The sequence below is a fragment of the Pelophylax lessonae genome, assembly GCF_965119305.1.
Source record: "Pelophylax lessonae genome assembly, chromosome: 3".
Taxonomy (NCBI): Eukaryota; Metazoa; Chordata; class Amphibia; order Anura; family Ranidae; genus Pelophylax; species Pelophylax lessonae.
This window is the reverse complement of record NC_138770.1, coordinates 457,027,932-457,055,910: the sequence shown is the minus strand read 5'-3', so window position 1 is coordinate 457,055,910 and position 27,979 is coordinate 457,027,932. Positions and strand designations below refer to the sequence as shown.

The following is a 27,979-nucleotide window of genomic DNA, read 5'->3' as shown; positions in this document are numbered from 1 at the left end:
AAGTGTTTTTCTGCAATTTAGACGTTGCAGGCCATATCACACCAAGGTTATACTCACACCGGTGATTTTGGCTGGTGCGAATTGTAGATTCCTGCTGCGGCTCTGGGCAGCTAGGTGCAGCTATTCCCAGGTCTTTGCAAGCCAGCGGTGATCATTGCTGAATGCACTTTGTGTGCGTCCAGCAGGGATCACTGCAGGTAATTGCTGGTTGTGCAGACAGCAGAGAATAGCTGCAGCCACTGTGAACGGGGTTAGTGGCTGCACCTGGCCTCTCAGAGCTGCCACTCAGAGCTGCTAAATCTCTGGCGTGAATCTAGACGTAAGCTCCTGTTGGTGGTGGTAATTTGATAGGGTTGCTAAGAGCACTCGCCTGCTCCTAAGGTGTTGCTCCCTTGTTGACTAAAGATATGCAAGATCTCAGCTCATCTGCAGCTAGTAAAAAGCAATGAGATCCTGTAACTGGTGTGTTGTCACCAAATATAGGCTAGCTAATTTGACATAAGTCTTAGATAATTCAACCATGTCTAGTCTTAGTTGAATAAGTTGCAGTGTTTGTAACTGTAAAAAAGGCATCAGTCGGACTAAGTCAGGTGTGCTATACATGCTGTGTGCCGGCTTAAAGGTTAAAGTGGTTGTAACCCTAAAAAAAAAAAAAAAATAATAAAATAAAAAAAGAGATGTTGTTCCCTTACTTACAGATTAAACAGCACAGTGCTGGTGCTGTCCAATCTGTCCCTCTCTAAGCTGTAAAAAATCCAGTTGATCCTGCCTGTTCCTGTGTCCCCCTCTGTGTGCTGACCACAGTAATCATGGCTGCTGATTCATTAATACCGTGGTCAGTTTACGTGCCTCTGTCATCTGCTGCTCTCCTCTCTCTCCCCTCTTCTGCTATCTCCCTGCCTGTCAGCTCCTGTGTGTGTGTGCGAGCCATTAACACCCCCCTCCTGCCGCTATTAGTAGCTGGCAGTAAAATTAAATTAAGATTACTGCCATCCCTTCTGTTTTATCAAGCCATAACACACTGTGTACCTGTTTGTGTAAATTTAATGCCTGCAATTACCTTATCTCCGGTCTGTTCTGGCTGGTCACGTGACCTCCGGCCGCTCTCCTCCTCCGATCTTAGGGCTACAGTGGGAGTGGCTAAGCAGCCAGCACAGCAGTCAGATGACCTCCCCCAGCTGATGTTAGAGGGGGATTCCGGCCTCTCCCACTATAGCCCTTAGATCAGAGGAGAGCGGCTGGAGGGCACATGACAAGCCAGAAAAGATCTGAGATAAGGAATTTACAGGCATAATTTTACACAAACAGGTACACAGTGGTCTGCAGAGTGTATGAATGTTCCAGCCAGAAAACGCCCCTGCCTAAAAATGCTGATAACAGCCTACGTGAGCATGGACTCATAGGATAACCTGCTGGGGAGTTTACTAGCTGCAGAAAAAATGCCTGAAGCCAAAAACATCAACTGTAAAAACGTCCAGTGTGCATGAGGCCTTCAGGTCAGCTGGTATTTTGATTTCCTCATAAAGGTTCAGATGCTCTAAAGCAGTGGTAGTCAAATTTCTATATTCTGGGCCTCAAGTGTGGCCCTTGACATCACCAAAGGGCTACACATAACATTTAGTGAATAGTCTTTATCGAAGACTAGGAATGAAGCAGCTCAGCCAGAGCCAGAGGATACACTCATAGTGCAGTAAGTTTATTTAAAAGCAACCATAAAACCGTGCCAAACAAAAGCAAGTAACATATCACTCACATGGAATGCTGCTGGCGACCTAGAATCGCACAGCAGTGGGGACATCAGTGCCAAATAGTCACCCTGACACGTTTTATCCCTGTGACCATGTCCATTGGGCCAAAATGCATCAGGGTGAGTTTTAGGCACTGATGTCCCCACTGCTGTGCGATTCCAGGTTGCCAGCAGCATTCCATGTGAGTTATATGTGACTTGCTTTTGTTTAGCTTTTAAATAAACATACTGAACTATGGTTGTATCCTCTGGCTCTGGCTTAGCTGCTTCATCCCTAGTTGGATATATACGGTGATAGAGCGGAGGTTTCTCTTCGATCTGACATCCTGAATATCTCTTGGTCATGTATGTTTAAGGCATTTTAGCTACTGTACTGGTAGCCACATTATCTGGTGAATGTCCAATCTCTCTGGTGATGGCAGTGATTCACGAGTGATATTTACTACTGCACCTTGAAGTGATAGTCATCCCAGTTAAGATCTTCGCTTTGGACACCCAATTGCTTGGACTTTTCTTTGAGCAAAATATATATTTATATAGTGTGCTACACTGTTCTTATTTTTGTATTATTTTCTGCTGGTTGGGTACATCACTTTAGTGTTAGCTGCTTATTTCTAACACACAGCGCAGAAATGTCTTTATTGTATTTAGTTACTGAAGACTGGCAAGCTATCCTGCTGTTGAATGTTAGGGGGAATGTCCTTGTGTTAAAGGTAAGTCATAATGAAAACAAATGTAGGACACCGTTTCTATCTCAGGGTAACCAGGGGATCTGGTTCAGCAGAAGCTGGTAATATGGATGTAGTAATAAAGGATGTCATTGTTGTGACCTTCCAGCACTATTTATGGGTTGGTAGTTTGTGTACCAGTCTTTTCACTTTTCTATCTCATGAACATTAGAAATTATAGCGGCCTTCGATGTTTCGGCTTTCGTTGGTCTCTATTTTCAATCTTACATGAGCATGGGTGATTAATTGGAGGTTTGCTTGTCCAGTATAATTTTTGTTAAATCCGGCCTCTTATTTTATATTTTTTTTAAATGTTCTCATCCTGTTTGAACACAGATTTTCTGAACTAACAAATAGTTTTGTGGGTAACTCCTATAGCCCTCAAAAACTTTCTAGGAGCTAAACCTATATAATAGGAACATTGTGCATGACATTTGGTTGAATATTAACATAATTTAGGTTCTTTGTTCTGTAAGTTTTGGGGGGAAAAATGCTAGCTGGTCATCCTATAAATATCTGCACTTTTTCTTGTTTCTAACACTGATTGTTGATTTATTTATTTTTGTTTGTTTTTTCAGGTTTACAAGCGCAGTCATCTACCAGGGTCTTGTTATGCGCTTAGGGATTGTATCTGGGAATCTATATACAGACTTTTTTATTTCTGCTTTGGTGGAGTTACCGGCTGCTGTTCTTATTCTTGTCTCGATTGATCGCATTGGGAGGAAACTTCCATTTGCATTGAGTAATGCTGGAGCAGGAATAGCTTGCCTAATAACTGCTGCAATACCAACAGGTATAAACACAAAATCAAGGATGAGTAACCTAACTAAAGGACATACATTACTATGAATATAATAGTGATATATTTTTTTAATACATGCCATGCAACCAATCTTTAGTGATAATACAAATACGCAAATAAAATGTGGACTATCATTCAATTTATCATTGTATATTAATCATGCCAGTTCATATCATCAGTCGTGTTGGTTTATATGATTCAACATAAAGGGGTTTATTTACTAAAGCTAGAGAGGGCAAAATAGTCACAATTCTGCAGAGAAACCAGTCAGCTTCTAACCTCAGCTTGTTTAATTAAGCTTTAGCTATGAAACCTGGAAGCTGATTGGTTTCTCTTCAGAATTGTGACAAATTATGCCCTCTCTAGCTTTAGTAAATAAACCCCAAAGTGACAGTTCATTAAGGGTAGATATGAAATCTTCCATCCTTTATGACCACCTCCTGTCACCTCTGTGCTCACAGTGTTCTCACCTTAGTCATATGATACAGCGCATGTGTAATCATATCCAAATTGTTGTCTCCAGTTGTTGTGCAGTAGACAGGTCTTGTTGTACAGCCTTCCACTCACTTAGGTACTCCTATCCTGTCAGTATGCTTCCTGAAGGATAAGTGTACTGGTCCCTTTAAGAGTGCCTTACCCTCGCCATGTTGGAATAAAGAGAATGCCCCCAGTAGTGTAAAACCATTTGGTAACTGTGTAAGCACAATTTATTATATTATAAATAAAGAATTAAAACTCTTATCATTCATAAAAAAATGTTCTCTTCCTGGTATGACATCATGTCTGGTCCGTGATCCCTCAAGCTCCCCCTACATGTGTTACGTCACACACCACGTGACTTCTTCAGGGTAAAAACCTGATGGGATGTGGATGTCTTATATAGCCTAACAATTATCCAATATACGGCGACCATTTTGTTAAAGTCAGATGTACAGTATGTCAATAGACATTGGCCCATGTGTAGCCTGAGGGATTGCTCAACGAAAGTGATGTCATGCCAGGAAGAGTAATACTTTTTATAAATGCTAAGACTTTTAATTCCTTATATAAGCACAATTTTAATAAAAAAAATTGTTACCAAAAAGTTTTACACTATTGAGAGCATCCTCTTTATTCCAACATGGTATGGAAGTAACTAACATTGCGAGGGTAAGGGGCTTCTAAAGGGACCAGTACCCCTATCCTTCAGGAAGCATACCAAACAGGATACGAGTACCCTAGTACCCTAGTGAGTGGGAGGCCATACTACAAGGCCTGTTTGCTGCACAATAACTTGAGACAGCAAGTTTGGTATGATTACACATGCACTGTCTTACATTACTAAGGTGAGAGCACTGTGAGCACAGAGGAGACAGGAAGTGGTCATAAAAGCACTGGATAATTTCTCCAATAAGGATTTCACATCACCTCTTGATGAATTGTCACTTTATGTTAAATCATATGAACTGACACGATTGATATGAACTGGCATGATTGATATATCAATATAAATTGAATAATAGTCCACATTTCATTTGCTTTTTTTTATTATGACATTGTTTACTGGTATATATGGGGTTTGTTATATATTGTAGTATTACCATGTGGTTTATGTAGAGATTGGTAGCGCGGCACTTATTTTAATCTAGCACTTTTAAGAATTGTGGCAATCCAATTGTATGCAAGCAGCAACCATACACTTATATATACTCATATAAGCTTATTTAAATTTTCTGTTTAATTTCCTATATATTTGGGGCACCACTGAATAAAGGTGTAAAGCATTGTATTTGAACAGGTAGCGCAGGAGTTAATCACTTAAACAATCTTCAGTGATATTGAACATTACTACAGAGAATTATCTTCCCCCTTAAAATAATGACATAAGTTGATCCTGAGGCTAAAAGTTATTTCAATTTGTATACCGTGTTCTATTTGGACTGTGGTAACTTTGCTACAAACTGATTTTAGACAACTGCACACAAATGTACACCAGCAATTTTAATGTTAGCATGAAATAACATCCAAACCCCTAATTTGCATACTTATACTGAACAGTAACTCTGAAAGTACCAACATGACGACAAAATATGTGACACCTAGGAAATCTTAAATAATCATGCAAAAGTTGAAAAAAAAAATGTATTTATAAAAACAGTGTTCAAAAATTACGAGTGAATCCAACTCTCAAAAAATAGATAAAATACAAAGATCATATAATGCGGATAATGTACAATATAGGTATACGCCTTGACAGTAGTGTTTCATATTTACATGTTTCATGGATCTACTGCTTCTCAAGACTCAGACATGCCATACAGATCTTAGTAGTCATATTACCTCACTTTATAGAAACAAATATATTGACATATTTCATAACAGTTGGTATTGCATCACAGCAGTACAGGCAGTTCCCGATTTACAAACATCCAACTTACAAATGATTTATACTTACAAACAGAGGGAGACAACAGGAAGTGAGAGGAAATCTACCCCTAGGAAGGGAAATTCAGTCCTGTAAGAGTTATCATGGGAAAAGGGTGTCTCCACTGAAGCTTTATCACCAATCCTTGTTTCTTCACAGTAAGAGCTGTGAAAATGTGGAATAGACTACCTCCAGAGGTGGTTCTGCCCAGTTCAGTAGATTGCTTTAAAAAAGGCCTGGATTCTTTCCTAGGTGTACATAATATAAATGGGTACTAAAATTTATAGGTAAAGTTGATCCAGGGAATATCCGATTGCCTCTTGGGGGATCGGGAAGGAATTTTTTCCCCTGCTGTAGCAAATGGGATCTTGCTTTTCTGGAGTTTTTTTGCCTTCCTCTGGATCAACTGTAGCTATAGGATTGTGTATATGGGATTATATGGCTGTGTTTTCTTTACTGTTTTTTTATTTTTTATTGGTTGAGCCAGATGGACTTGTGTCTTTTTTCAACCTGACTAACTATGTAACCCAACATTTTCAATCCAGTTGTCACAGAGACAGAAAGTAAGGTGAAATCTTCTGAACAGGGGCACAGACAGTAAAGCAAATGTTACAAGGGTTAACCCTTCCCTGTACTATCCAAAAAACGTAAACATATTTTTATGGTTGGAGTTACACCTAAAACATGTACCTGTTCCAACTTGCATACAAATTCAACAAAGAACAAACCTACAGAACTTGTTTGTAGCCGGGGACTGCCTGTATAATAAATATAGAACCCAATAGGCAGAAATTCTATTAAAAAGAAATCTATATCTGTCAATAATATATGGTGAAGTAACTGGTGGAAGGGGGAATAAAAGAACAGAAAAAGGCACCTTTGCTTTCTTCTTTCTCTCTTCCATCAATTTAGAGCGTGGGAATATCTGTTTATTGTGTGTTCACAGTCTGGTGCATTATGTGTTATGAAAAAAAAAAAAATCTGAATTTTCTCTATCGTCCATTGACAGACGCAGCTCTCAAACTTCTTATCCATTGGGTTATGCTGCCCCCTACTGAAGTAGTTCTAGGCAGGAAAAAAAGCAATTCTCCACGCCCACGGGGCTGTCCCCATAGGCATAACTCACACCCTCTGCTCTAGCAAACCAGTTTGTTTCTGCCTAGAGAAGGAGTAGGACCTAGGTTTCCTGCTGGGTCTTCGGTCTCAGTTTTTCTATTCTTTTAAAAATATTTTGTTTTATTTATCTTTACTCACTATGCTAGTTAACGAGCATGAGCAGGTTATAGTCCCGCACTAGGCCTCGCCACGACGGAGCCCTTTTCTGGATGGGGACGAGCCTGCGAGTGGATGTCTCGCTGGGATGCAACAACCTGGAACACCCTGAGTTGCAGCATACCCCTTGGCTGGCAGCACCCCCACTCTGGGTGGGAGGTGGTCCTTCCTGGAGTGGAGCCCCCCGATCCATGGTATGGTGAGTAAATGTGGCCCCCCTCTGCCCCTCGGTGGTCTTGGGGGGATGTGGGCTCTCTCCTGGGTATAATGGGACCTGAACTTCCTAAAAGATCCCTCTGACCTGTCAGGTTACCCGGCCTTGTGCCCTGTCCCCCTCTCCTGCCCCCCGGGGGGGTGCTGTGGCTGGAGCGCCTGGCGTCCTGGGGGAGGTTGGCAATGGTACCTTTTTTCCTGCTTGGTCTGGTTGTAGATCTTTGAGGCCTTCATATTGGGGGTTCCTGACTGCATGGCACGCCGTTGGCCTAACCATCTTTAGTGCGGGCAATGTAAAATATTGTGTAGGGCAGCCATTTTCCATGTGCTTTCTATTGATTTGCATTGGCAGCCTTTTTGTGTAGCCCTATGGAGCTACACAGGCAGCATGACCTTTCACATTCCAGGCTGATGTCATATCCTGTGGCTCCCACTTCCTGCTGCACAGTCCGATTCAGGAGGTTTCTTCTGAAGGTGGTAAAGTCCTGGGGTCTTTTTAGGCATATCCCTGCATACTCTGCTGTCGGTATATATTTAAGGGGGACTCCGCATACCAGGGTGATTGGCGGTGGGAGCCGCGATCTGCGTTTTTAAAGTGACATTACTCCTTTTTTCTGTTGCATTGAATATGGAGTCCACGGCAGTGAATTCACCCTCAGACCCCCTTAGTGCGACGCCCGGACCTTCCGGATTGCAGTCGCTGGCCGCAATTTTAGCAGCTCTGGAAAGCCTGGCAACCAAGGTCAATTTTGTAATGAAAAAGGTTACTAGCCAAAAATGGCCACTGCTTTCTCCATCTTTGGTGGTGTCCTCTGATTCAGAGGCTGATATGGTCACCACAGACGCCCCCCTGCCTTAGGGGTTGCTGTCTTCGCAATCCGATGGTGTAGAGGACCTGTCTTCTTCAGCTGCAGCCCCGGAACGCGCTTTGGTGGAACCCTGATTGTTTCAGTAAGGGAAACTTTAAAAATGGCAGATGAGCCCACGCCGGCAGAGACACGGGTTTCTTTTGGCTCCCGCAAGACACAAAAATCGAACAAGGTTTTTCCTTCTCCAGAGTATTTTCATGATATTGTTAATGACCAATGGCGGCGCATCAAGCACGTGCTAGTAGTGCCTAAGCGTTTTAAATGCCGTTATCCCTTTGCTGAGGCGGTTTCCAACCATTGGTCGGTACCGCCCAAAGTGGATCATTCTGTTTCCAGGTTGAACAAATCTACTATAGTGCCTGTGGAAGATTTCCCGGTTTTTACAGATCCAGTAGACAGGCGGGTGAAATGCCTTTCCCGCCATCTTCATGTGTTGGCGGGTTCTATTCTAAAATTGTTTTTTTTTGTCTGTTTTAGTATAGCTGACAGTTCCAGAATAGAAGGTTCTGAAGGGAAACTTGGATCCTAACATAGTTCCCCCGGAGCTGATGGAGCTGATGGAACTTATGGACCAGATAGCCCAGGCCCTGGTGTTCCTGTGTGATGCGTCCTTGGATGCGACTCTCCTGGTGGCCAGAGTGTCGGCTGTGGGGATTGCCTTAAGATGCATGGTTTGGCCGAAGAGTTGGTCGCCTGACCAGGCTTCCTAGAAAGCCCTGACAGATCTTCCTTTTCCTTTATTGAGTTGATCAAGGGTCTGACTGGCGGGAAGAGTACTCTTCTTCCTCAATCCTCGAAAGGTAAAGCACCCCATAATGGGGGGGGCCTTCCTTTACCGCTCATAGACATTTTTTTCGTGCCTCCGGGGCGCAAGAAAAAGGTAAGCCGTTCAGAGCTTCTGGTGTGACTAAGAAGCAATGGGGCAAGCCCAAGACCAGTAAGCCCGGTTCTGCGGACAAGTTCTCTCACCCGCTTCTGGGTTGGGGGGATGTCTGCCCTTTATTCAGGAACCCTGGACTTCCTTCATTCAAAACAAATGGGTTCTCGAACTGATTCGTTCCTGGTACAAGATCAAATTTCGGTCCCGGCCGATTGACAGGTTCTTTCAGTCAAATCTTCACCTGTCTCCGGATCGTTTGAAAGATCTCCGGGAGGATGTGCAGGATCTCCTGCCTCAAGGAGTAATTGTGCCGGTTCCTTTTGCAGGAACACTTTCAAGGTTTCTATTCAAGCCTGTTCACGGGGCCCAGAAAGGAGGGCAAGGTGCGTCCAATCCTGGATCTCAAGGCTCTGAACCATTTTGTGCGGGTGCAGAAGTTTCGAATGAAGTCCATTCGGTCAGTGCTGGCATCCTTAAATCAGGGGGGATTTTGTGGCCTCCATCGATATCAAAGATGCATATTTACATGTCCTCATCTTCGAGGGACACCAGCGATTCCTCCGCTTTGTGGTGGCAGAGGAGCACTTTCAATTAGTGGCGTTACCCTTTGGTCTCGCCTCCGCTCCCAGAGTTTTTACCAAGGTCCTGGCCCCGGTGCTGGCCTTGTTACATCAGAGAGGAATTGTAATTTTGGAATATCTGGACGATCTCCTGTTACGAGCAGACTCTCATTCGGATCTGTTGTGTAATATCTTAATTACAGTTCAGACCCTTCAGGAATTTGGGTGGACGATCAATTTAAAAAAATCTGCTCTGACGCTATCCATACGGTCACTTATCTGGGGATGACTCTCGATTCTGCCCTGGCGAAGGTCTTTCTTCCCTTGGACAAGCTTAAGAAGTTTCAAGGGAAGATCAGGTTGCTGATGGAAACCGATCGGTCTACCTTAGAAACTTGCATGAGGGCCCTGGGTCTGATGGTATCGACCTTCGAGGCGGTCCCATTTGCTCAGTCTCACTCGAGGCCTCTGCAAAAAGGTTCTTGGAAAATGGAACAGGGACCCTCGGTCGTTGGACCAGAAGATTCGTTTAAGCCATCTCACAAGGTTGGCTCTATCCTGGTGGATCCAGTCACCAGCTTTGTGTCAGGGCAAGTCCTTCCTGCCGCGGTTCTGGACGGTGGTCACCACGGACCCCAGCCTGTCAGGATGGGGTGGAGTGCTGGGGAAGGTCTGTGCCCACGGTACTTGGTCGACAGAAGAGTCCTTGCCGATCAATATTGTGGAGCTCAGAGCGAAGTCAGCTACGCGGTTCTCCGGTTCGGATACAATCGGAGAATGCCACGGCTGTGGCTTACATCAGTTATCAAGGGGGCACCAAGAGTGTCCTGGTGGCCAAGGAGGTGGCCCAGATTCTGGTTTGGGCGGAAGACTTCCGCAGTCCACCTTCCGGGTGTGGAGAATTGGCAAGCGGATTACCGTCTGAGTCGTCAGGTGCTGGATCAAGGGGAATGATCCCTTCATCCGGAGGTGGATCTGTTTGCGTCTCGCCTCAACTGAAATAACCAGCGGTTTGTGGCCAGGTCTCGGGATCCTCTGGCAGATGCTTTGGTGGCTCCTTGGAGCCAGTATCGGCTGATTTATGCCTTCCCTCTGCTCGTACTCCTGCCGAGGTTTTTTCGCAGGATGGCGGTGGAAGGCATTCTGGTCGTTCTGGTGGCACCAGACTGGCCTTGGCAGTCTTGGTACGCAGACCTGATAAAAATGGTCGTAGATCCTCCATGGAGACTTCCTCTGTGGGAGGATCTGCTGTCTCAGGGACCGATGTTCCATCCTGCTTTACGGTCGCTAGCTTTAACAGCGTGGCTGTTGAAAGCAAGGTGTTGAGGGATAGAGGCTTTTCTGTCTCGGTGTTTCCTACACTTTTGAAGGCTAGGAAATTGATGTCCAGGATAATCTATAATCATACGTGGAAATCGTACATTTCATGGTGTGAATCCCTGCAGCTGCACCCTCACTTGTTTTCAATAGCTAGGGTTTTGGCCTTTTTACAAAAAGGGGTTGAGCAGCGATTGGCTTTGGGCACTATCAAGGGCCAAGTGTCGGCCTTGGCTATTTACTTCCAACGCCTGTTAGCTACTAATAGCTTGATTCACACTTTTATGCAGGGGCTGCGTCATCTGGCTCCTCCGAGAAGATCCCCGTTGCCTCTGTGGAATCTTAATCTAGTTTTGTCTGTTCTTCAAAAACCTCCTTTTGAGAATATTAGGGAGATTTCTCTGCATTCCTTGTCGCAGAAGGTTGCCTTTCTGGTGGCTATTATTTCTGCTCGCAGAGTGTCTGAGTTGGTGGCGCTGTCCTGTCGTTCGCCTTATTTGGTGATACTCCGACCTAATCCGTCTTTCCTTCCTAAGGTGGTGTCAGATTTTTATCTCAATTAAGACATTGTCTTTCCTTCCTTGTGTCCTAAGCCTAAACATCCCAAGGAAATTGCCTTGCACTCTCTGGATGTGGTTCGGGTGATAAGGGTTTATCTGATGGTAACTGAGTCTTTTAGGAAATTGGACTCTCTCTTTGGGCTTACTGACGGACCTCAAAAAGGTTTGGCTGCGTCTGCTGCGACCATATCCAGATGGATCAGGCAGACGGTTGTTCAGGCTTATTCACTATAGGGTCAGGTTCCTCCTTTCCCTGTGAAGGCTTATTCTACTAGAGTGCTGAGTGCCTCTTGGCTTCTCGCCATCAGGCCTCAGTAGTGCAAGTTTGTAAAGCAGCAACTTGGTTGTCTGTGCACACTTTTACAAAATTCTACAAGGTTGATTTGTTGGCATCTGTGGATGCTTCCTTTGGCTGCAAGATTTTGCAGGCTGCTGTTTCTTAAGAGAATCGTTTATTTCTCTTTAGGGGTTTTTTCTCTCCTGGGTGAGCTCCTGTTGTTCCTGGTTGAGCTTCATGTTAGCCAGTTGGCTAAGTTTATCTTTTGGAGTTTACGTTACTATCTGGTTGCATTCTTCCCACCCCTCATGCCTACACTGCTTTGGGACGTCCCAATGGATAAGATGTATGAGAGCTGTGTCTGTCAATGGACCATGGAGAAAACTGGATTTTTGTAAGAACTTACCGTAAAATATTTTTCTCTGAAGTGCATTGACAGAAGCAGCACCCGCCCCTCTGATATGGGGATGGTTTTTGTATCTTCCTCACTGCTTACAACGAAACTGGTTTGCTGGAGCAGAGGGTGTGGGGTTATGCCAATGGGGACAGCCCCGTGGCTGTGGAGAATTGCTTTTCTTCCTGCCTAGAACTACTCCTGAAGGGGGCAGCATAACCCAATTGATAAGAATTATTAAAGCTGCGTCTGTCAATGGACTTCAGAGAAAAGGATTTTGCGGTAAGTTCTTACAAAATTCAGTTATTTGTGATGAAAATATCACACTTAATCCAGGCAAGCTGGCTTCAGGGCTTCTGTCATGGTTACAGGAAAAACGCAGGAACCTATGGACAGCAGTGTAGCCAGCCTATTAACGGATTTTTTTTTTTTCTAAATCTGCTTTATTATTTATACGTTTATTTTTGTATGAAAAGTACTTTTCAAAACAATAAATGTTTAATGGTTTGCAGATGTAATGTGGCTTAAAATAACGCTTGCTACACTTGGACGACTGGGAATCACAATGGCTTTTGAAATAGTATACTTCATTAATACAGAACTCTATCCAACACCACTGAGGTATTTAAAATAACTTTCTTTTTTTTTCTTTTATGGTACACTATTGTATTTAAAAATTAAATTACTTTCTCAAATAAATATAAATGTTATACCTTGGATATGGCAAAATTCAAGTTTTTTAACAAGACCATATAAATATTTAGTTTCCACTGTTAAAACCTGTACTAACACAGTGAAGCTTTTACGATACCTATTTCTGAATTTTCATTCCTCAATTTACACTGTTCAATCCTTTGCATTTTAAAGTGTTACTAAAGATACATTTTTTAAAATTAAAATAATACCGTAAGCCTGTTTACTCATCTGCTCTGTACAATGGTGTTGCACAGAGTGGTCCCTTACCTCCTCTTCTGAGATCCCCTGACGGCGCTTCTGCCTCCTCCTCTTCTCTGTGTGCCCCCAAAGCAAGCTGCTTCTTATGGGGACACATGCTTCCAAACTGTGTGCGGGAGATTTACTAAAACAGATGCACTCGGAATCTGGTGCAGCTGTGCATAGTAGCCAATCAGCTTCTAACTTCAGCTTGCTCAGTTAAGCTTTGACAATAAAACCTGAAAGCTGATTGGTTTCTATGCAGTGCTGCACCAGATTTTGTACTGTCCAGTTTTAGAAAATCTCCCCCTGTGTGTCTATATGGAGCCACGCTCCATGTAGACACACACAGCAGGGCTTGGCCTCACCCCCCACTTCCTCCTCATAACATTTGGGTGACAGCGAAGGAGATCAGCTGTGCACAGCGCTGGATCAATTGAGGGAGGTGGGGGAGGACAGCAAGCTGTAAAATGTAAAAAATGTTTAGGCTTTAGAACCACTTTAACTGATTTAGTGTAGGTTTAAACTGTTGAATTATAGTAGTACACTATGGGGTTGATTTACTAAAGAAGTAAAGATTTTTTCTCAGCAAATTTAGCAAAGTAAAGCTGTTTTCACTTGAAAATGCAGTCATATGCAGAAGAATTTAACAAGAACAGGATTTTTTTTAAATGAACAGCATTATTAAAGTGTATTTATTTCTCACACTTTTCTAGTTTTGGATATAATAGAAGCTAAGTGTGTGTGTGTAGTGAAACAATTCCCTTCTTCCCCAGAGATTTCCTTGTTGTTCCCAGGTTCAATGGAACAATCGTCCCATTGGGGGTTTTCCCTTAAATTCTTGCTCTAGTGACAACCCAAAATGTGGGACTTTCTTTCACCTTAAGTGATGATGGTAAACAGTTACAGGACAAATAAAGGGTGAATCTCCCTAATGGGGTACAGACAGCAATAAATTCCTGACAAGTGTTCGATTCTTCTCAGCTCTATCAAAAAGAAAAAAATAAATTGCCTTTAAGTGGTTGTAAATGATTCCATTCAGTTTAATCTTCCTAGCGGTATTCCCGAGTGTGGCTCGGGGGTTAAATTGCAGTGCCAAAAGCGGTAACCCCCGAGCCACACTCAGGGTACCGCTAGGAAGATCGCTGGATCCTGGTAGAGGGGTTAGTTACTTTGTCACCGGGATCCAGCGATGTATCCCGGCGGTGTGTGGTGGCAGATCTTCCTCCCGATCCTCTGTGTGCCCCGGCTTCCGTCTCTCGCGACGTGACGTTCGCAGGGGGGGGTGGAACCGGCGGCAAATTCAAATGTAAAACACACCAAACACACTGATACAATGCAAAATAAAATAAATTCACATTCGTTTGCCCCCCAGTGCCCTTTCCTGCAGTTTTACTGTACTTTTTATGTATATATATATATATATATATATGTGTGTATGTATATATATATATATATATATATATATATATATATACATACACATATATATATGTATATATACAGTGTATATATATATATATATATATATATATATATATATACATACATACTTTAACTTATTTATAGTTTTTTATTATATTATAATTTATGATTTTATGTTTCAAACTTTATCATACCCGAGATGTTATAAAGAAGAACGCACAGTAAAAAAAATCATATGTAAATAGTTGGTTTGGGCTGCTCATTCTTAAGAATTACATGCAAAATAATGGTACTTTCAGCACCTAAAATCCGAAAGAATCATACTGCCAGGGAGGTTAAAATAGAAACGAAAGACAAAACATTTTTGTATAGATATATAAAAAAAATTATAAATACCTTTCTCCCTTTTTAAAAGTAATTACATTTCCTCTGTTCTCATTTGCATAGGAGTTAGGGGGGGAGAATCAGCAGCACACTGAGCTTTCCAGTGAAAGGCTATGCAGGGAAGGTGTGCATAGTCTTTCATAGCATAGCTACAGAACAGACTGCACTGTGCTCTCCTGCTTAGTGTGGCCAGTTTTAATAGGAAAGTAAGGGAACTAGCAGGGACATCAGTGGTTTCACACAAAGGGAGCAATACAAAGAGAAAAGGATACTTTCTCATACAAGTATATGGTACAGCAGGCACGTATCAGGAATATGAAGTGTTGGGGCAACAAATGCTTTGAGTTATACTTTAAAACCCCTGTCAGGTTTTTTTTTGCTTTCTGTGTCCAGCTAGATCCTCACCCCTTCTATTTGTCCTCGTGGCCATTGTCTCTAAGACAAAAACTGGTGAGAGACTTATTGTGGAGACAACTGCCTTAGGAAGAAGTTGCTACACACACACACACACAAACACACATACACACTTGAGATCTCCTCTCAATTCTGTTGCATCTCTGGGATAGAACCAAAGTTAAATCTTCCCAGCAGGAAACGGGAAAAGTAGATGGGTTTAAATATTGTCTACACACTCTATATATACATTTTTTTACTAAGTGAACAATCATTTCTCCCTTATTGTGTTAATCCTAGTATTTGCTGGTTGTAAACAGTGATCCACGCTGCTCCCATGTTTATTATGTGACAGTACTGAAGGGAAATCCTAACAGTTAAATGTGTTAAGCTGCATTTGTTTGCATTGTATGCTTCAGGAAAGATTTTTAAGGCTATCAGATTCCCTGTTTTCCTTTACGCTGGCCTCTTAGGCTCTGTTCACATCTAGGCATTTTTTGGGTGATATTCTTCTCTGAGCCTCAGCTCTAAAAATGCCCAACTAGACAAATCCCATTCATTTCAATGGCACCTGTTCACATCTGAGCGTTCTGTCGCCTTAAGCAAAATGCCCGTCACTCAAAAAAGTACATGAGCTTCTTTTTTGGCAGATTACAGGCCTTTTTATGTATTTCCATTGGTCAACCTAAAAAAGCCTGTACAAAAAAGCTGCAAAAAACACCTGTAAAATGCCCCAAAATCCCCCTAAAAAAAACACCTGAAAAACGCTTGTAAAAATAGCAACGCCTAAATGTGAACATAGCCAAAATAATTTTCTATAGGACTTGTTGTAATCAAGGTCTGATGCATCAAATGGCTCTTCTAATTATTGCAATCAGCAGTAGAGATCCCTGGCATTATGGCTGCTTAAGCTCTTCTAATTGTTGCAATCAGCGGTAGAGATCCCTGGCATTATGGCTGCTTAAGCTCTTCTAATTGTTGCAATCAGCGGTAGAGATCCCTGGCATTATGGCTGCTTAAGCTCTTCTAATTGTTGTAATCAGTGGTAGAGATCCCTGGCATTAAGGCTGCTTAAGCTCTTCTAATTGTTGCAATCAGCGGTAGAGATCCCTGGCATTATGGCTGCTTAAGTTGGTATTGAGTTATGTTTAAAAAGAACAGAAACTTCAGCTATATCTTTAATTATTCAACAAGAATTGAGTACTGTCTGTTATATTTTTTTATTTGCACTAACATACAATTTTTTAGGACAATCTTTTGGGGTATGTCCCCCTCTTCAAGGTCTGAGCAGTACTAATTCACAAAAAAATTAGCAGAATGTTTAAAAAAAAAAAAAAAAAAAACAATCTCAGAGGGAAAGGAAGGAAAAAAAAAAACAAATACACACACATACAAACAAATGTATACGAAGATGGTAATAAAACTACCATAGTGGGATAAAACAGAGAGAAAGACAGTCACTGAGGGGGCCGTAAAGCTGCTGGATAATAGATAAGAAAACCTATATCTAAATTTGAGTCGTTATCTTTTGTGTCCAATAGAACTAACATTCTAAAGCTGTACAATTTTCCTTTTGAGTTACCAAAACCATATAATGAGGTCTAACCTAAACACTTTCAAATTGTATGCAATCAGCAGGCTCTTGCACTGCAGTTAAAGGTAAATCTAAAGGAAATTGAACAAGAAAATTGTATAATTTGTAGCAAGCTTTATTTCAAAAGTTTTCCTTTCCTGAATATATTTGAAATTCCCTTTAAGAACTAAGAGATTGAGGTCTTCCATAGTGTGGTCTGGTTGTGAGATGTTATGTCCCACAGGTGTGCAGAACTCTGTCCCTATGGTGAAAATATCAGCCATATAGTGATAGTATCTGTATGGCTTTTTTTGTATACTGTTCAGGAATTTGTCCTCCGGGTCAGCCATAAATAAGTTTTCATATTGGGGTGCCATTTTACTTTCCATAGCCGTACCCATACACTGAAGATAGATGTAATGTAGATGTAAAGTGAAGTCGTATGTAAGAATTAATTCAGTGAGCTGTGTAACCTCCTCAGCAGTTTATTTGTGGTTTGGTGAGCATGATAAGTATCTGTGACATGCAGCCAACCCATCCATTAACAGGGATGTTACTGTACAGAGATTCTACAACCATAGTGACTACAAGTGTATTTGGTGGTAATTGTTGTTTATTGTTGAGCCATACAGATACTATTGCTATATCGATGATATTTTCATCATATGGACAGAAAGTGATGAAAATCTAAAACCGTTTTACTTGATTAACACTTTTTACCCATCAGTCTATCTAAATATGTATTATTGAAACACACCTCAACTTCCTGGACACCACAGTATACATCAGGGATGACAAGCTGCACACTTCGATATACAGGAAACCTACTGACAGATGTAACTATCTCCACAGTTCCAGTTCTCACCCCCAACACACTAAATGGGCCATTATACACAGCCAGGCCATCAGATACCACCGACTATGCTCAGACCCAGAAGACATAGATAAACATAAAATACCCGACTAACATCAGCCAGGAGGAGGGAAGGAGAGCTGCAGGCGGTCACATGAGCACCGGGCAGTTACTTGAGTGCCGAGCGGCGCTCTGAAATTAGGTATGAAGCTGCATTTTTTAAAATAAATAACATACACTGGGGCACATACTTTAATATAACACAGGGAATTATAGGCAGAAAACAATATTTTTTTCAGCAGAAGGGAAGGGGCGGGCACAGAGAACAGAGTGGATGACAGAGGCACATAAATTGACCACAGTGTAAGGGCTCAGTAGCCATGATAAACCGTGGTCACAGAGGGGAAGGGAAGAACCAGGCAGGATCAGCAAGGGGTTTTAGGTGATACAAGGGCCAAATTATAGAGCACAAGCACTGTGCTGTATAACATGCTTTCAGGGAACAGGATCCTTTTTTTTTTTTTTTTTAGGGTAACAACCACTTTAACACCAAGAGCCCCAGTGCAAACACTATCAGCAGCTGTATAAGAACATAGAGGTACTTTTCTTACAATAGGAGAGCAGCTAAAATGCAGTCCATAATCCAATACCTCATAAAATGTGTGCCTACCCCCTACACTAACTTAGGCTGATTAACACAGATCAAAGCAGTGAAAGGTTGAAAAATAGGGTCACAGAGTAAAAATAAATCCTTACAGATGTTCTAGCCTTTTCCCACGCTGTCCAAAATAATAAACCAATGGCAGGATCTGAATAGTGTAAGTTACTACTACATGGGATTCCATTTTTTGTTTTCCCTTCAGAACTAGGAAGCTATGACACACTATGAGGAAATAGTGGGTACACATTCTAAAAATGTAACTTGCCAGTTATGGGCACAAGAGCACTATAAGCAATAACTATGATTTTCATAAAAACAGCTGAAGTGTTCTCAACAATTATATTGGGGGAGACTTACTTAACCACTTAAGCCCCGGAAGATTTTACCCCCTTCCTGACCAGGGCCTATTTTGCGATTCGACACTGCGTGACTTTAATGGACAATTGCGCGGTCGTGCGACGCTGTACCTAAACGAATTTGGCGTCCTTTTTTTCCCACAAACAGAGCTTTCTTTTGGTGGTATTTGATCACCTGTGCGATTTTTTGATCATGCGCTATAAACAAAAAAAGAGCGTCAATTTTGCAAAAATAACAATATTTTTCACATTTTTTATATGAAATTCCCCAAAAAAATGTAAAAATCAAATTTATTTAACATTTTAGGCCAATTTTTTTTTTTACCATATGTTTGGTAAAAAAAATCGCAAAAAGCGTATTTTGATTGGTTTGCGCAAAAGTTATTGCGTTTACTAACAAAGGGAAAGATTTTTGTCATTTTTGTTGGTTTTTTTTAACGCATAATGGTGGCGATCTGCGATTTTTTTTTTTTTTGCGGGACTGCGACATTGGGGCAGACAGATCGGACCCTTGACTGACATTTTTGACACTTTTGGGGTTACCAGTGACATTACTACAGTAATCAGTGCTATACATATGCACTGTTACTGTAAAAATGACACTGGCAGTGAAGGAGTTAACTGTATTGGAGAGGGAGGGGTTAAGTGTGTCCTAGGGGCGTGTTTCTAACTGTGATTGGCTGTGGCTTGTTGTGTAAGAACAGTGATCAACCGTCCTACATAGTAGAACCGTTTGATCACCATTCTTACACAGGGAGAACTGACAGGCGGCTTAGTTTACACTAGCCGCCTGCCTTTCTCCCGCTGTCACGGACGATCGCGAGTGCCCGGCGGACATCGGGTCCGCCCGTCACACGCGCGGGGGGGTCCGTGACCGAACGGGAACGCGCATCCGGCGGCGTGCTCGCTCCTAAAACCCTTACAGGCTAGCGACGTAGCCCTACGTCGCTCTGCCTGTGAGGGGCTGACTGCCGACGTAAATAGTCGTGCGGCAGTCGGCAAGTGGTTAAACTGATGCACTTAAAATCTGATGCAGCTGTGCATGGTAGCCAATAAGCTTCTAACTTCAGGCACCAGATTTTGCACGCACTATTTTTAGTAAATCTCCCCATCTATACTTTGTCAGCACTTTAATGATAGTTGTTTAATGATGATGATTGCGTCTAGTGCAGCATCTTGGGAATGGGGAAAGTCTGTCTCATTGTTTCTACATTTTTTATTCATGATTTTATTTTTTACTCCTAGAAATTTTGGTGTATCATTATGCTCAGGAATGTGTGATTTTGGAGGAATTATTGCACCCTTTCTTCTCTTCCGGTTGGCTGAAATATGGGTGGAGCTGCCGCTCATCATATTTGGTAAGCTTGTACAGTTCTGTAATTATGAGAGTTCATACAATTTTAATTTTCAAAAATATACATTGTAGAAAATCGAAATACATACACATCCCAAAAACAAAATGGTAAAATGATTATCACTTTAAAAAAAATAAGAATGGGAACCAGGCATAGACAACCTCCCATTTTTGCAGAGCAGTTGGATACAGTGATGGAGCAATTTGGTTTTATTGCTGCTTGTAATGCTCCTGTTCCCTGCTGGGATAGAAAAACAGCCTCCCACATTGCAAGAGTTAATTACTCATCAAAATGGAAGTAAAGGCTAGAAGCGTTATATGATACACATGTCTGTTGGCATGGTGCATTATCAGGGTGCCAGTCAAAAAAAATGGCTTTGCATCCACCAACTCTTGGTAAGGCATTAAAATGGTGTATATTGAGCCTAAGAAAAATGAACATCAGCAAAATGCTACCTTTTTCATTTATTTTGTTCAGGAATTCTTGGTATTATTTGTGGTGGTCTCGTTATGTTGCTACCTGAAACAATGGGAATATCCTTACCAGAAACAATTGAAGATGTTGAAAATCTTGCTAGGTAAGTGCAGTCCATAACTAACTGGTAGATGTCATAGCAGCAGTGGCATTTCTAAAATAAGAAAGCAAGGAAATTACTATTATGGCTACCAAAAACTAGTGCAATGTGTAGAATAGTTGTTTGTGCAACGATCTCATGTAGATCATTTGTTATGCAATATACTCATCTATGCAGCTGCAAAAACCTTGGAAAATCCCTACTGTGCTGTTTCCCCCCCACAAGATAAGTCTGTGAGGGGACCCAGGGGCGTAACTAGAAATCTCAAGAACCCATTGCAAAAATGTTGGGAGGTCCCTTCCCAAAAATGGGAAAAAGTAATTTAACAACACCCTACCACACTATTACTTCTTGAATAGGGCCTGAGCTTTAACATATATTGTTAGCCAGAATATTTTTTTAAATAACTATCCAATGGTGCACACAGTTTCTAGAAAATCTCAATAGAAATACCCTTTTTCTTTTCAGGTGAGTGTGTAGGGCTGACAATCTTAGAGCAGTGAAGTAATCTAGACAGCATCCATAAGGCTCATAGATGTTTTTTGGCATTTTAACAGTTTTACTGACTTCCAGCCTTGCAGACAGACACACTCCCTGTAGCTTTGCTATCACATGATTGCTTGCAAAAATATTTTAAAAATTGTATTTTCATCAAGAATTATTAGAAAGCAATTGCAGTACATTTAGGTCCGGTTCACACTTATGCGATGCGGGAAGGCTGCGAATCCGCAGCCTGTTCCCGCATCGCACACGCACCCCCGGCAGTTCACACTGCCATATGCGATATACTGGGGGTGTCAATGTAATCTTAACGACACCCCCAGTTTGATCGCATATCGCAGTGCGATCGTGCAGTTTGCACAGGATCGGTTCGCACAAGTGTGAACCGCTGTGCGATCCGATCCTGATGCGGCTTCCAAAAAGGGTCCCTGTGCGTGTTTGCTGCGGTGCAAATTTAGCCATACAAAGTGTATGGCTAAACTCGCACCGCACAGCCGATAGCATGTAATGAAGGAGCAGTGCGCTCCGACATTACATGCGAACCCCGCACTCGCATCAGTGTGAACCGGGACTCAAGAGCAGTAGGGCAGCAACATATAAAAGGTGTTTTTTTTTCATAGCCAGCACTGCCACAAAGGAAGCTGGGCCGAGACAAAGTGGGGTTCTAATTTCACAGTGTAACTAAAGTTTTGAGAATAACACAGTCTGCTGCTTCAGTGTTTTGAGATCTTTTTGTCAGATGTTACTATGGTATACTGAAGTGTAATTACAAGTATTTCATAAGTGTTTAAGGCTTTTATTGACAATTATAATACGTTTATGCAAAGAGTCAATATTTGCAGTGTTGACCCTTCTTTTTCAAGCAAAAAACACTGTTTTTGGCGCAAAGGTGATGCTGGATCAGAATGAAAATAACAATAATAATAAATCTGATCAATAGTTCATGTATAAACCATATGTTAGTCCATCAATATATGGAAAGGTAGTACAAGATGATTAGTGGCAGCTATCCTCAGAGTATAGCCAGCTCTGCAAAAAATTACAAGAAGGGAGAGAACAGGGAAGTGCCACCTAAGTGTAGAGAATAAAAGTATTTATTACAAACAGGATAAAAAGCACTTACAGGATGTAAGCACGAAACAAGCTCATCAGAGTGGGGAGAGGGGAGAAGACCATTCCGATCCGTCCCTGGTTTATCACGCTGTCCACAGGGCTGTGATGTTCAGATGCAGCTCCTCTGATCGTCCTGTGACCACCAAGAAACAAACCAGTGGAAATTATGTCACCGGATGGAGGAGACAGCTGGACAGGCAGGCAGGCTACGTGCTTGAAGCTACTGGTCCTTCTACAGGCCTAGAGGGGAACTGTTCCTAAGGTGCTATTTAAATGTATTGTCATGGGACTATAACAGCCAGCCACAGCAGGAACATAATGGCTCTAATAAAAATGGAGGATTACATGTAATAATTGGGCATAGGAGCTAGATTCAGTAACATTAGAAGACCTGAAAACCAGCAGCAAAGTGTGGACAGTATAAAGGGAATATTACTCATGAAACACATAATAATAATGAAAAAATAATAACAATAGAAAATATATAATAAAATGACAACATTTATAAAAAAATATATAGAAAAAGTGATGAAACTTGTGTATGTCATGAGGAAAAAAGTGTTTTTTTACAGCATAACTGTTATTAACAAATTTAATTATAATCACATATAGTAGATGTTATTAAGAAATATTATTAAAGATATAAAAACATTATATAAATAAAATTAAAATGAATATTTTTTTTAATAATAATCCAGCCTATATAAATAATTTTTTTATACCTTTAATAATATTCCTTTATAACATCTACTATATGTGATGATAAATATACATATAGTGCAGCACTATCAAATAATGATGAAAATGTAAAACACAAGATAAATGTGACAATAAAAATCAAATGAAAGTCCATAGAAGTCCAGAAAAATAAACTCAAATAAAAAATGAAGAGTGGATTCCAGTGACACAGAAAAGCATATTCCACAGAGGGAGAAGCCATGAATCAAAGCATGCATAGGAGAGCCAGCTTCCCCAGATCCATCACATTTCAAACTGTTAAACGAGTTATGTATACAATCCATACAACTGCTGCAGCGGTAGCTCTAATCAAGATAGCAAATGGCCACACATACACATGAATGCATATTTCTGCCCTTGCTGCATTGGAGTATAGGAATGCGCACTTCCATCCTTACTGAGCTTGAATGCATACTTCAGCCCATACTAAGCTTGGGTATATAACAGCGTGATGCACGTCTGGTAACCACACCCCTGATAATGTCAAACATATGCCAAAATGTGTTGGGTGGGACCAGGCGTGACGTCACCACGCTCCTCTGCTGTTTGCTCTCTTGATTAAAGCTACCGCTGCAGCAATCGTTTGGATTGTATACATACTCGTTTTAACAGTTTGAAATGTGAGTGCACTTTTTTATTCAATAAATAGCCTTTTTTATATACGGTGTTACATTATGATTTTTTTTTATGTTATATGTACACACTTGGAATGATATTTTGATTCGAAGCATGCCCGGATAACCAGTACCTGCATGATTTTGCTTGAGTAGATATTTTCCTACAGCGCATCTGGCTTTTTCATTAAATTGGAAGCCAATACACTCCGGTTGGCTGCCATCCTCTTTGTTGTTGGTGCTGCACATTAAGGATCTGGGGAAGCTGGCTCTTCTATGCATGCTTTGATTTGTGGCTTCTCCCTCTGTTGAATATGCTTTTCTGTGTCACTGGAATCCAGTTTATTTTTCTGGACTTCTATGGACTTTCATTTGATTTTTATTGTCACATTTATCTTGTGTTTTACATTTTCACCATTATTTGATAACGCTACACTATATGTATATTTATTATTTGGGTGGTTTGTCTATTGGCCCGTGCTAGCAGCTGTTTACTAATTATTATTCATGTTTGTTTACATACATTTATATCGAGCGCAGATTTTTTGTACTTTATTTATATGTGATTATAATTATTATATTATAATTGTTGATAACAGTTATGCTGTATAGAACACTTTTTTTCCTCATGTAATACACACATTTCATCACTTTTTTAATATATTTTTTAATTTTATAATATATTTTCTATTGTTATTATATCTTTTTTATTAATATTATGTGTTTCATGAGTAATATTCCCTTTATACTGTCCACACTTGGCTGCTAATGCTACTGAATCTAGCTCCTAATGCCCAAATATTACTTGTAATCCTCCATTTTTTTAGAGCCGTTATGTTCCTGCTGTGGCTGGCTGTTGTAGTCCCATGACAATACATTTAAATAGCACCTTAGGAACAGTTCCCCTCTAGGCCTGTAGAAGGAGCCGTAGCTCCAAGCGCGTAGCCTGCTTTCCTGTCCGACTGGCTCTTCCATCCGGTAACGTAATTTCTGCCTGTGTTCCACACTGGTGTGTTTCCTGGTGGCCACAGGACGATCAGAGGAGCTGCATCTGAACATCACAGCCCCATGGACGACGTGATAATCCAGGGATGGATCGGAATGGCCTTCTCCCCTCTCCCCACTCTGATGAGCCTGTTTCATCCTTACATCCTGTAAGTGCGTTTTAACCTGTGTGCATTAAATACTTTTAATCTCTACACTTAGGTGGCATTCCCTGCTGTCTCCCTTCTTGTCCTTCTTTTTCAAGACCTCTGCAATTCGCCATGGTTTGCTGTCAATTGAACTCTGGGCCCCGTCCTGACTGATGGCAGCCCATTCTTGCATAATCAATACGTGGAGATGTTTTGTTCTCCAAGCCACCCTTTCCCCGGGTTCATTGGTAGCAGTGACATTTTTACTGCCGCTGCCACCAAAGAAACTATGGAAAGCAGGGGCCTTAGGTACACTGCCACCAGTAAAGCTGGGGTAAGGAGTTATAATAGTGAAATAACTTCCACTTCCCCCAGCTTCATTGGTGCCAGTATTAGGAGACCCCGCCCCCGCTCCCCCCAAGATTCCATGACAATATGCATTGTGGTGTGCTTAATTGTCCCCCCATGCCTTCAATGTACATTATTTGGAGGCAACTGAACTGGCAGCATACTCACCTATACCCCTCAGTGCCTACTGGCTCTAATGTCAGAGCTAGAACTATCAGGCAGACATCAAGAGGTGATTACTTAGCTTCAAAGAATTGCACTTCACTGACAGGAGGAAGGCAGGGGAGGAACAACAACAGAGCAGCAGTAGCACTGTGCAGGCAACAGAATGGCAGGCAGTGGATGCACACTAATGGACTCCTCACCTCTGGTCCTGACAAGGTACCTCTCTGCCCCTAGCCCCATATTGGCAGCGTGGGCAGGTATGGCAGTAGTTCTGCCACTGTTAGGACCTCCTGCAGCATGTGTGCCACCTTCTTTCACCCCTTTCCATAGGCATATGCTTCATAATTCTGCTTAGGGAGGGCATCCAATGCCACTCACTAAAATCCACTAAAAAAAGTCACTTTGACTAGTTCCTGCCAGGGCTAATTCTGATATCCCTCATACCTGTAAAAATTAGCAATTTTTGCTAGAAAATTACTTACAACCTCAAATGAATGTGAATTTAAGTGGAGACCCTGGAAAATAAATGTAAATGATTTATTTAAGTTATTTAAAAAAAATTAACGCTGTATCGAAATAACGAAATTCTGGTTACTTCCGGTTTCTGACATCACACAGTGGAAGCAATAACATCCGTTTTTCTAACTGTGTCCCAGGAAATGGATACCACTTGATGCATCCTTACTGGCCTCCCCGATTGGACATGTGAGCCTGGTAAAGGGGGGGGACCCCTTCCACTGCCTGTAGAAGCGATCGAGTGGCTTTACAGCCACTCAAATCACTTCTACATAAGAGAATCGCCGGCTGAAAAATGTTATACTGATATGATGCCTGTAGCTGCAGGCATCATCCTGGTATAACCACTTCAACCTGCTGCCACCACAAGAAGTGGTAATATATACAAGAACTGTTTGTCAAATTGTCTACAATGGTAGACATTGATTGAGTATGTGAACTGACGGGGGTTGGGAAGAGTTTTTTATAGTTCAAGATACAAATCAGTGGTTTATCCTTTATGGGTGCAATATGTGTGGTGCACACAAGCTTCAAGGGGTATGGAGCTCACTGTGCCTCACTCATTGCAGGAGTGTGAGGAAATCTGTTTTGCTGGTTGTGTCTTTGCTGCTGATGTGATGGTTATTCGCAGCTGCCACAAAGATCCCTCCCAGCACTTGTATACAGGGACATTGGGTACTGCAGGGAAGGTGCCTGTTTCCAGTGGGAGGAAGACTGTGGTTGGCAACTGCTGAGCCCAATCACAGTCCTCCTAGTCCTTCCTACTGGACCAGCAGCTATATTTTTGCTGAGGGTGTGCTACAAAGCATGCTCCCAGCACAGACTGAAACTCAAACTCATGAAGGGGCTAAAAAAGGCAATTTTCCACAGCAACAAAAAAAAAAATTGATTCTAACCAAATTCCTTATTGTTTTCCAACAAGACGAAATACTCTTTGATGAAAGGGATCATTTATTGGTCATATTGCCCATTTGCTACAAAAGATTTCAGGGAGATATGATTGTATCATTTTATCCTGAACTCTTTCTCCTGAACACTTTCTCTGTCACTTGCTGCTGACCAAGGGACTCTGCGTCCCTTGCTATTGATTAGGGAACTCTGCTTCCCTTGCTACTGACCAAGGAACTCTGCATCCCTTATAAGACATACCTATTTTTTTTGCTGCAGGGCAGTGCACACTCCGCACTTTCTTTGATTCGACAAATGGGCCTCGCTTATGATCTTGCACACAGGCCCAATGCTTTCAGAAAACACCCCCGATAACAACTGATACTTTGCAGTGGTGTGCTTTATTTCTGTACTAAAAGTTGAGGAGGAGAGGGTTACAAGAGAGAGAGTCTGCAGATGTTAGATTCTCTTATTAATAATTGTTTGTTAGTTTGCATTGCTATTGTAATAATGTTTTATTTTAACTTTTAGTTAACCTTTATTTTAGAACTCGAAAACCTGGGGAAAAAGAGAAGATGAACATTGCTGTTTACCAAGGCCATATAAAAACTGATTTAAGATTATGACCTTAAATGAGACAAAACATTTTGTAAAGTTAATCAGGATTTGTCTGCTACCTGTTTTGTATATGTGTATATATACTGTATATGTTAAAATGTAAAATCTGTAATGGGCTCTATAATACAGCTCCCAATAATGTCAAGAACTGCCATAGTACATTTTAAACATTTACATTTTTTTTATTCCAAAGTAATATTTTTACTATTTTATCTTAAAAATGTCATCAACTTTTTGAAATGTTATAGAGTTACCACGTAAATATATTTTTAGTTTTCTTAAAGTGCAAGTTAATTTTAGCATGTTTGCTGTGCAATCTTCATTTTTTTCAGTTACATGTACTTACATTGCTGTCCTGTTTTACACTGGGCCTCAGTTCTGCCATTTGCCATGGGTGATCAGTACACACATGGAGCTGCTCTGTATAAAACAAAATAGCTGCTGGAATCACCCTAGCTCTTATAAGTGTATTTATAAAAAAAAATAAAAAAATTGCAGATTTTTATGCTGCAAAACTACATGTATATTCATTGTGTGCGAATGACAGCAATATTACCAGGTTGGTAAGGTAGTAGGCTATTTTTTTGCTAGGATGCATATTTTTTAATTATAAGGATAGTATGAAAAAAGTATGGAAATATTGCAGTATTGCAACTAGGTGGAGCTGGTGATCATAGGAAATACTTATATAATAGCTGGGTCCATCTAGTGGCCATAATATGAGGTTTTTCTGATTGACACTATTCTTATGAATGAAGAACATCCACCTAGAGAGAAAATAGCCTAGTAATATTCAGTTTGCCAGCATTCACACA

At 41.3% G+C, this 27,979-nt stretch overlaps 1 protein-coding gene across 4 annotated transcripts in view; it reads left to right on the top strand.

Annotated features, from left to right (window-relative positions):
• Window positions 1-27,340, top strand: part of SLC22A3 (solute carrier family 22 member 3) — a 364,734-nt gene extending 337,394 nt beyond the window's left edge. Inside the window, exons 7-11 of one of the 4 annotated variants that reach the window (XM_082251585.1) lie at window positions 3,054-3,268; window positions 12,536-12,644; window positions 19,847-19,959; window positions 20,434-20,533; window positions 27,094-27,340. In XM_082251585.1, coding sequence (XP_082107711.1) covers window positions 3,054-3,268; window positions 12,536-12,644; window positions 19,847-19,959; window positions 20,434-20,533; window positions 27,094-27,172 — 616 coding nt within the window. In that variant the 3' untranslated portion in view covers window positions 27,173-27,340. Of the gene's footprint in view, window positions 1-3,053; window positions 3,269-12,535; window positions 12,645-19,846; window positions 19,960-20,433; window positions 20,534-27,077 lie in introns of all 4 variants that reach the window. The other 3 variants (XM_082251586.1, XM_082251588.1, XM_082251587.1) reach the window with 3 other exon arrangements.
• Window positions 27,341-27,979: the final 639 nt, after the last annotated feature.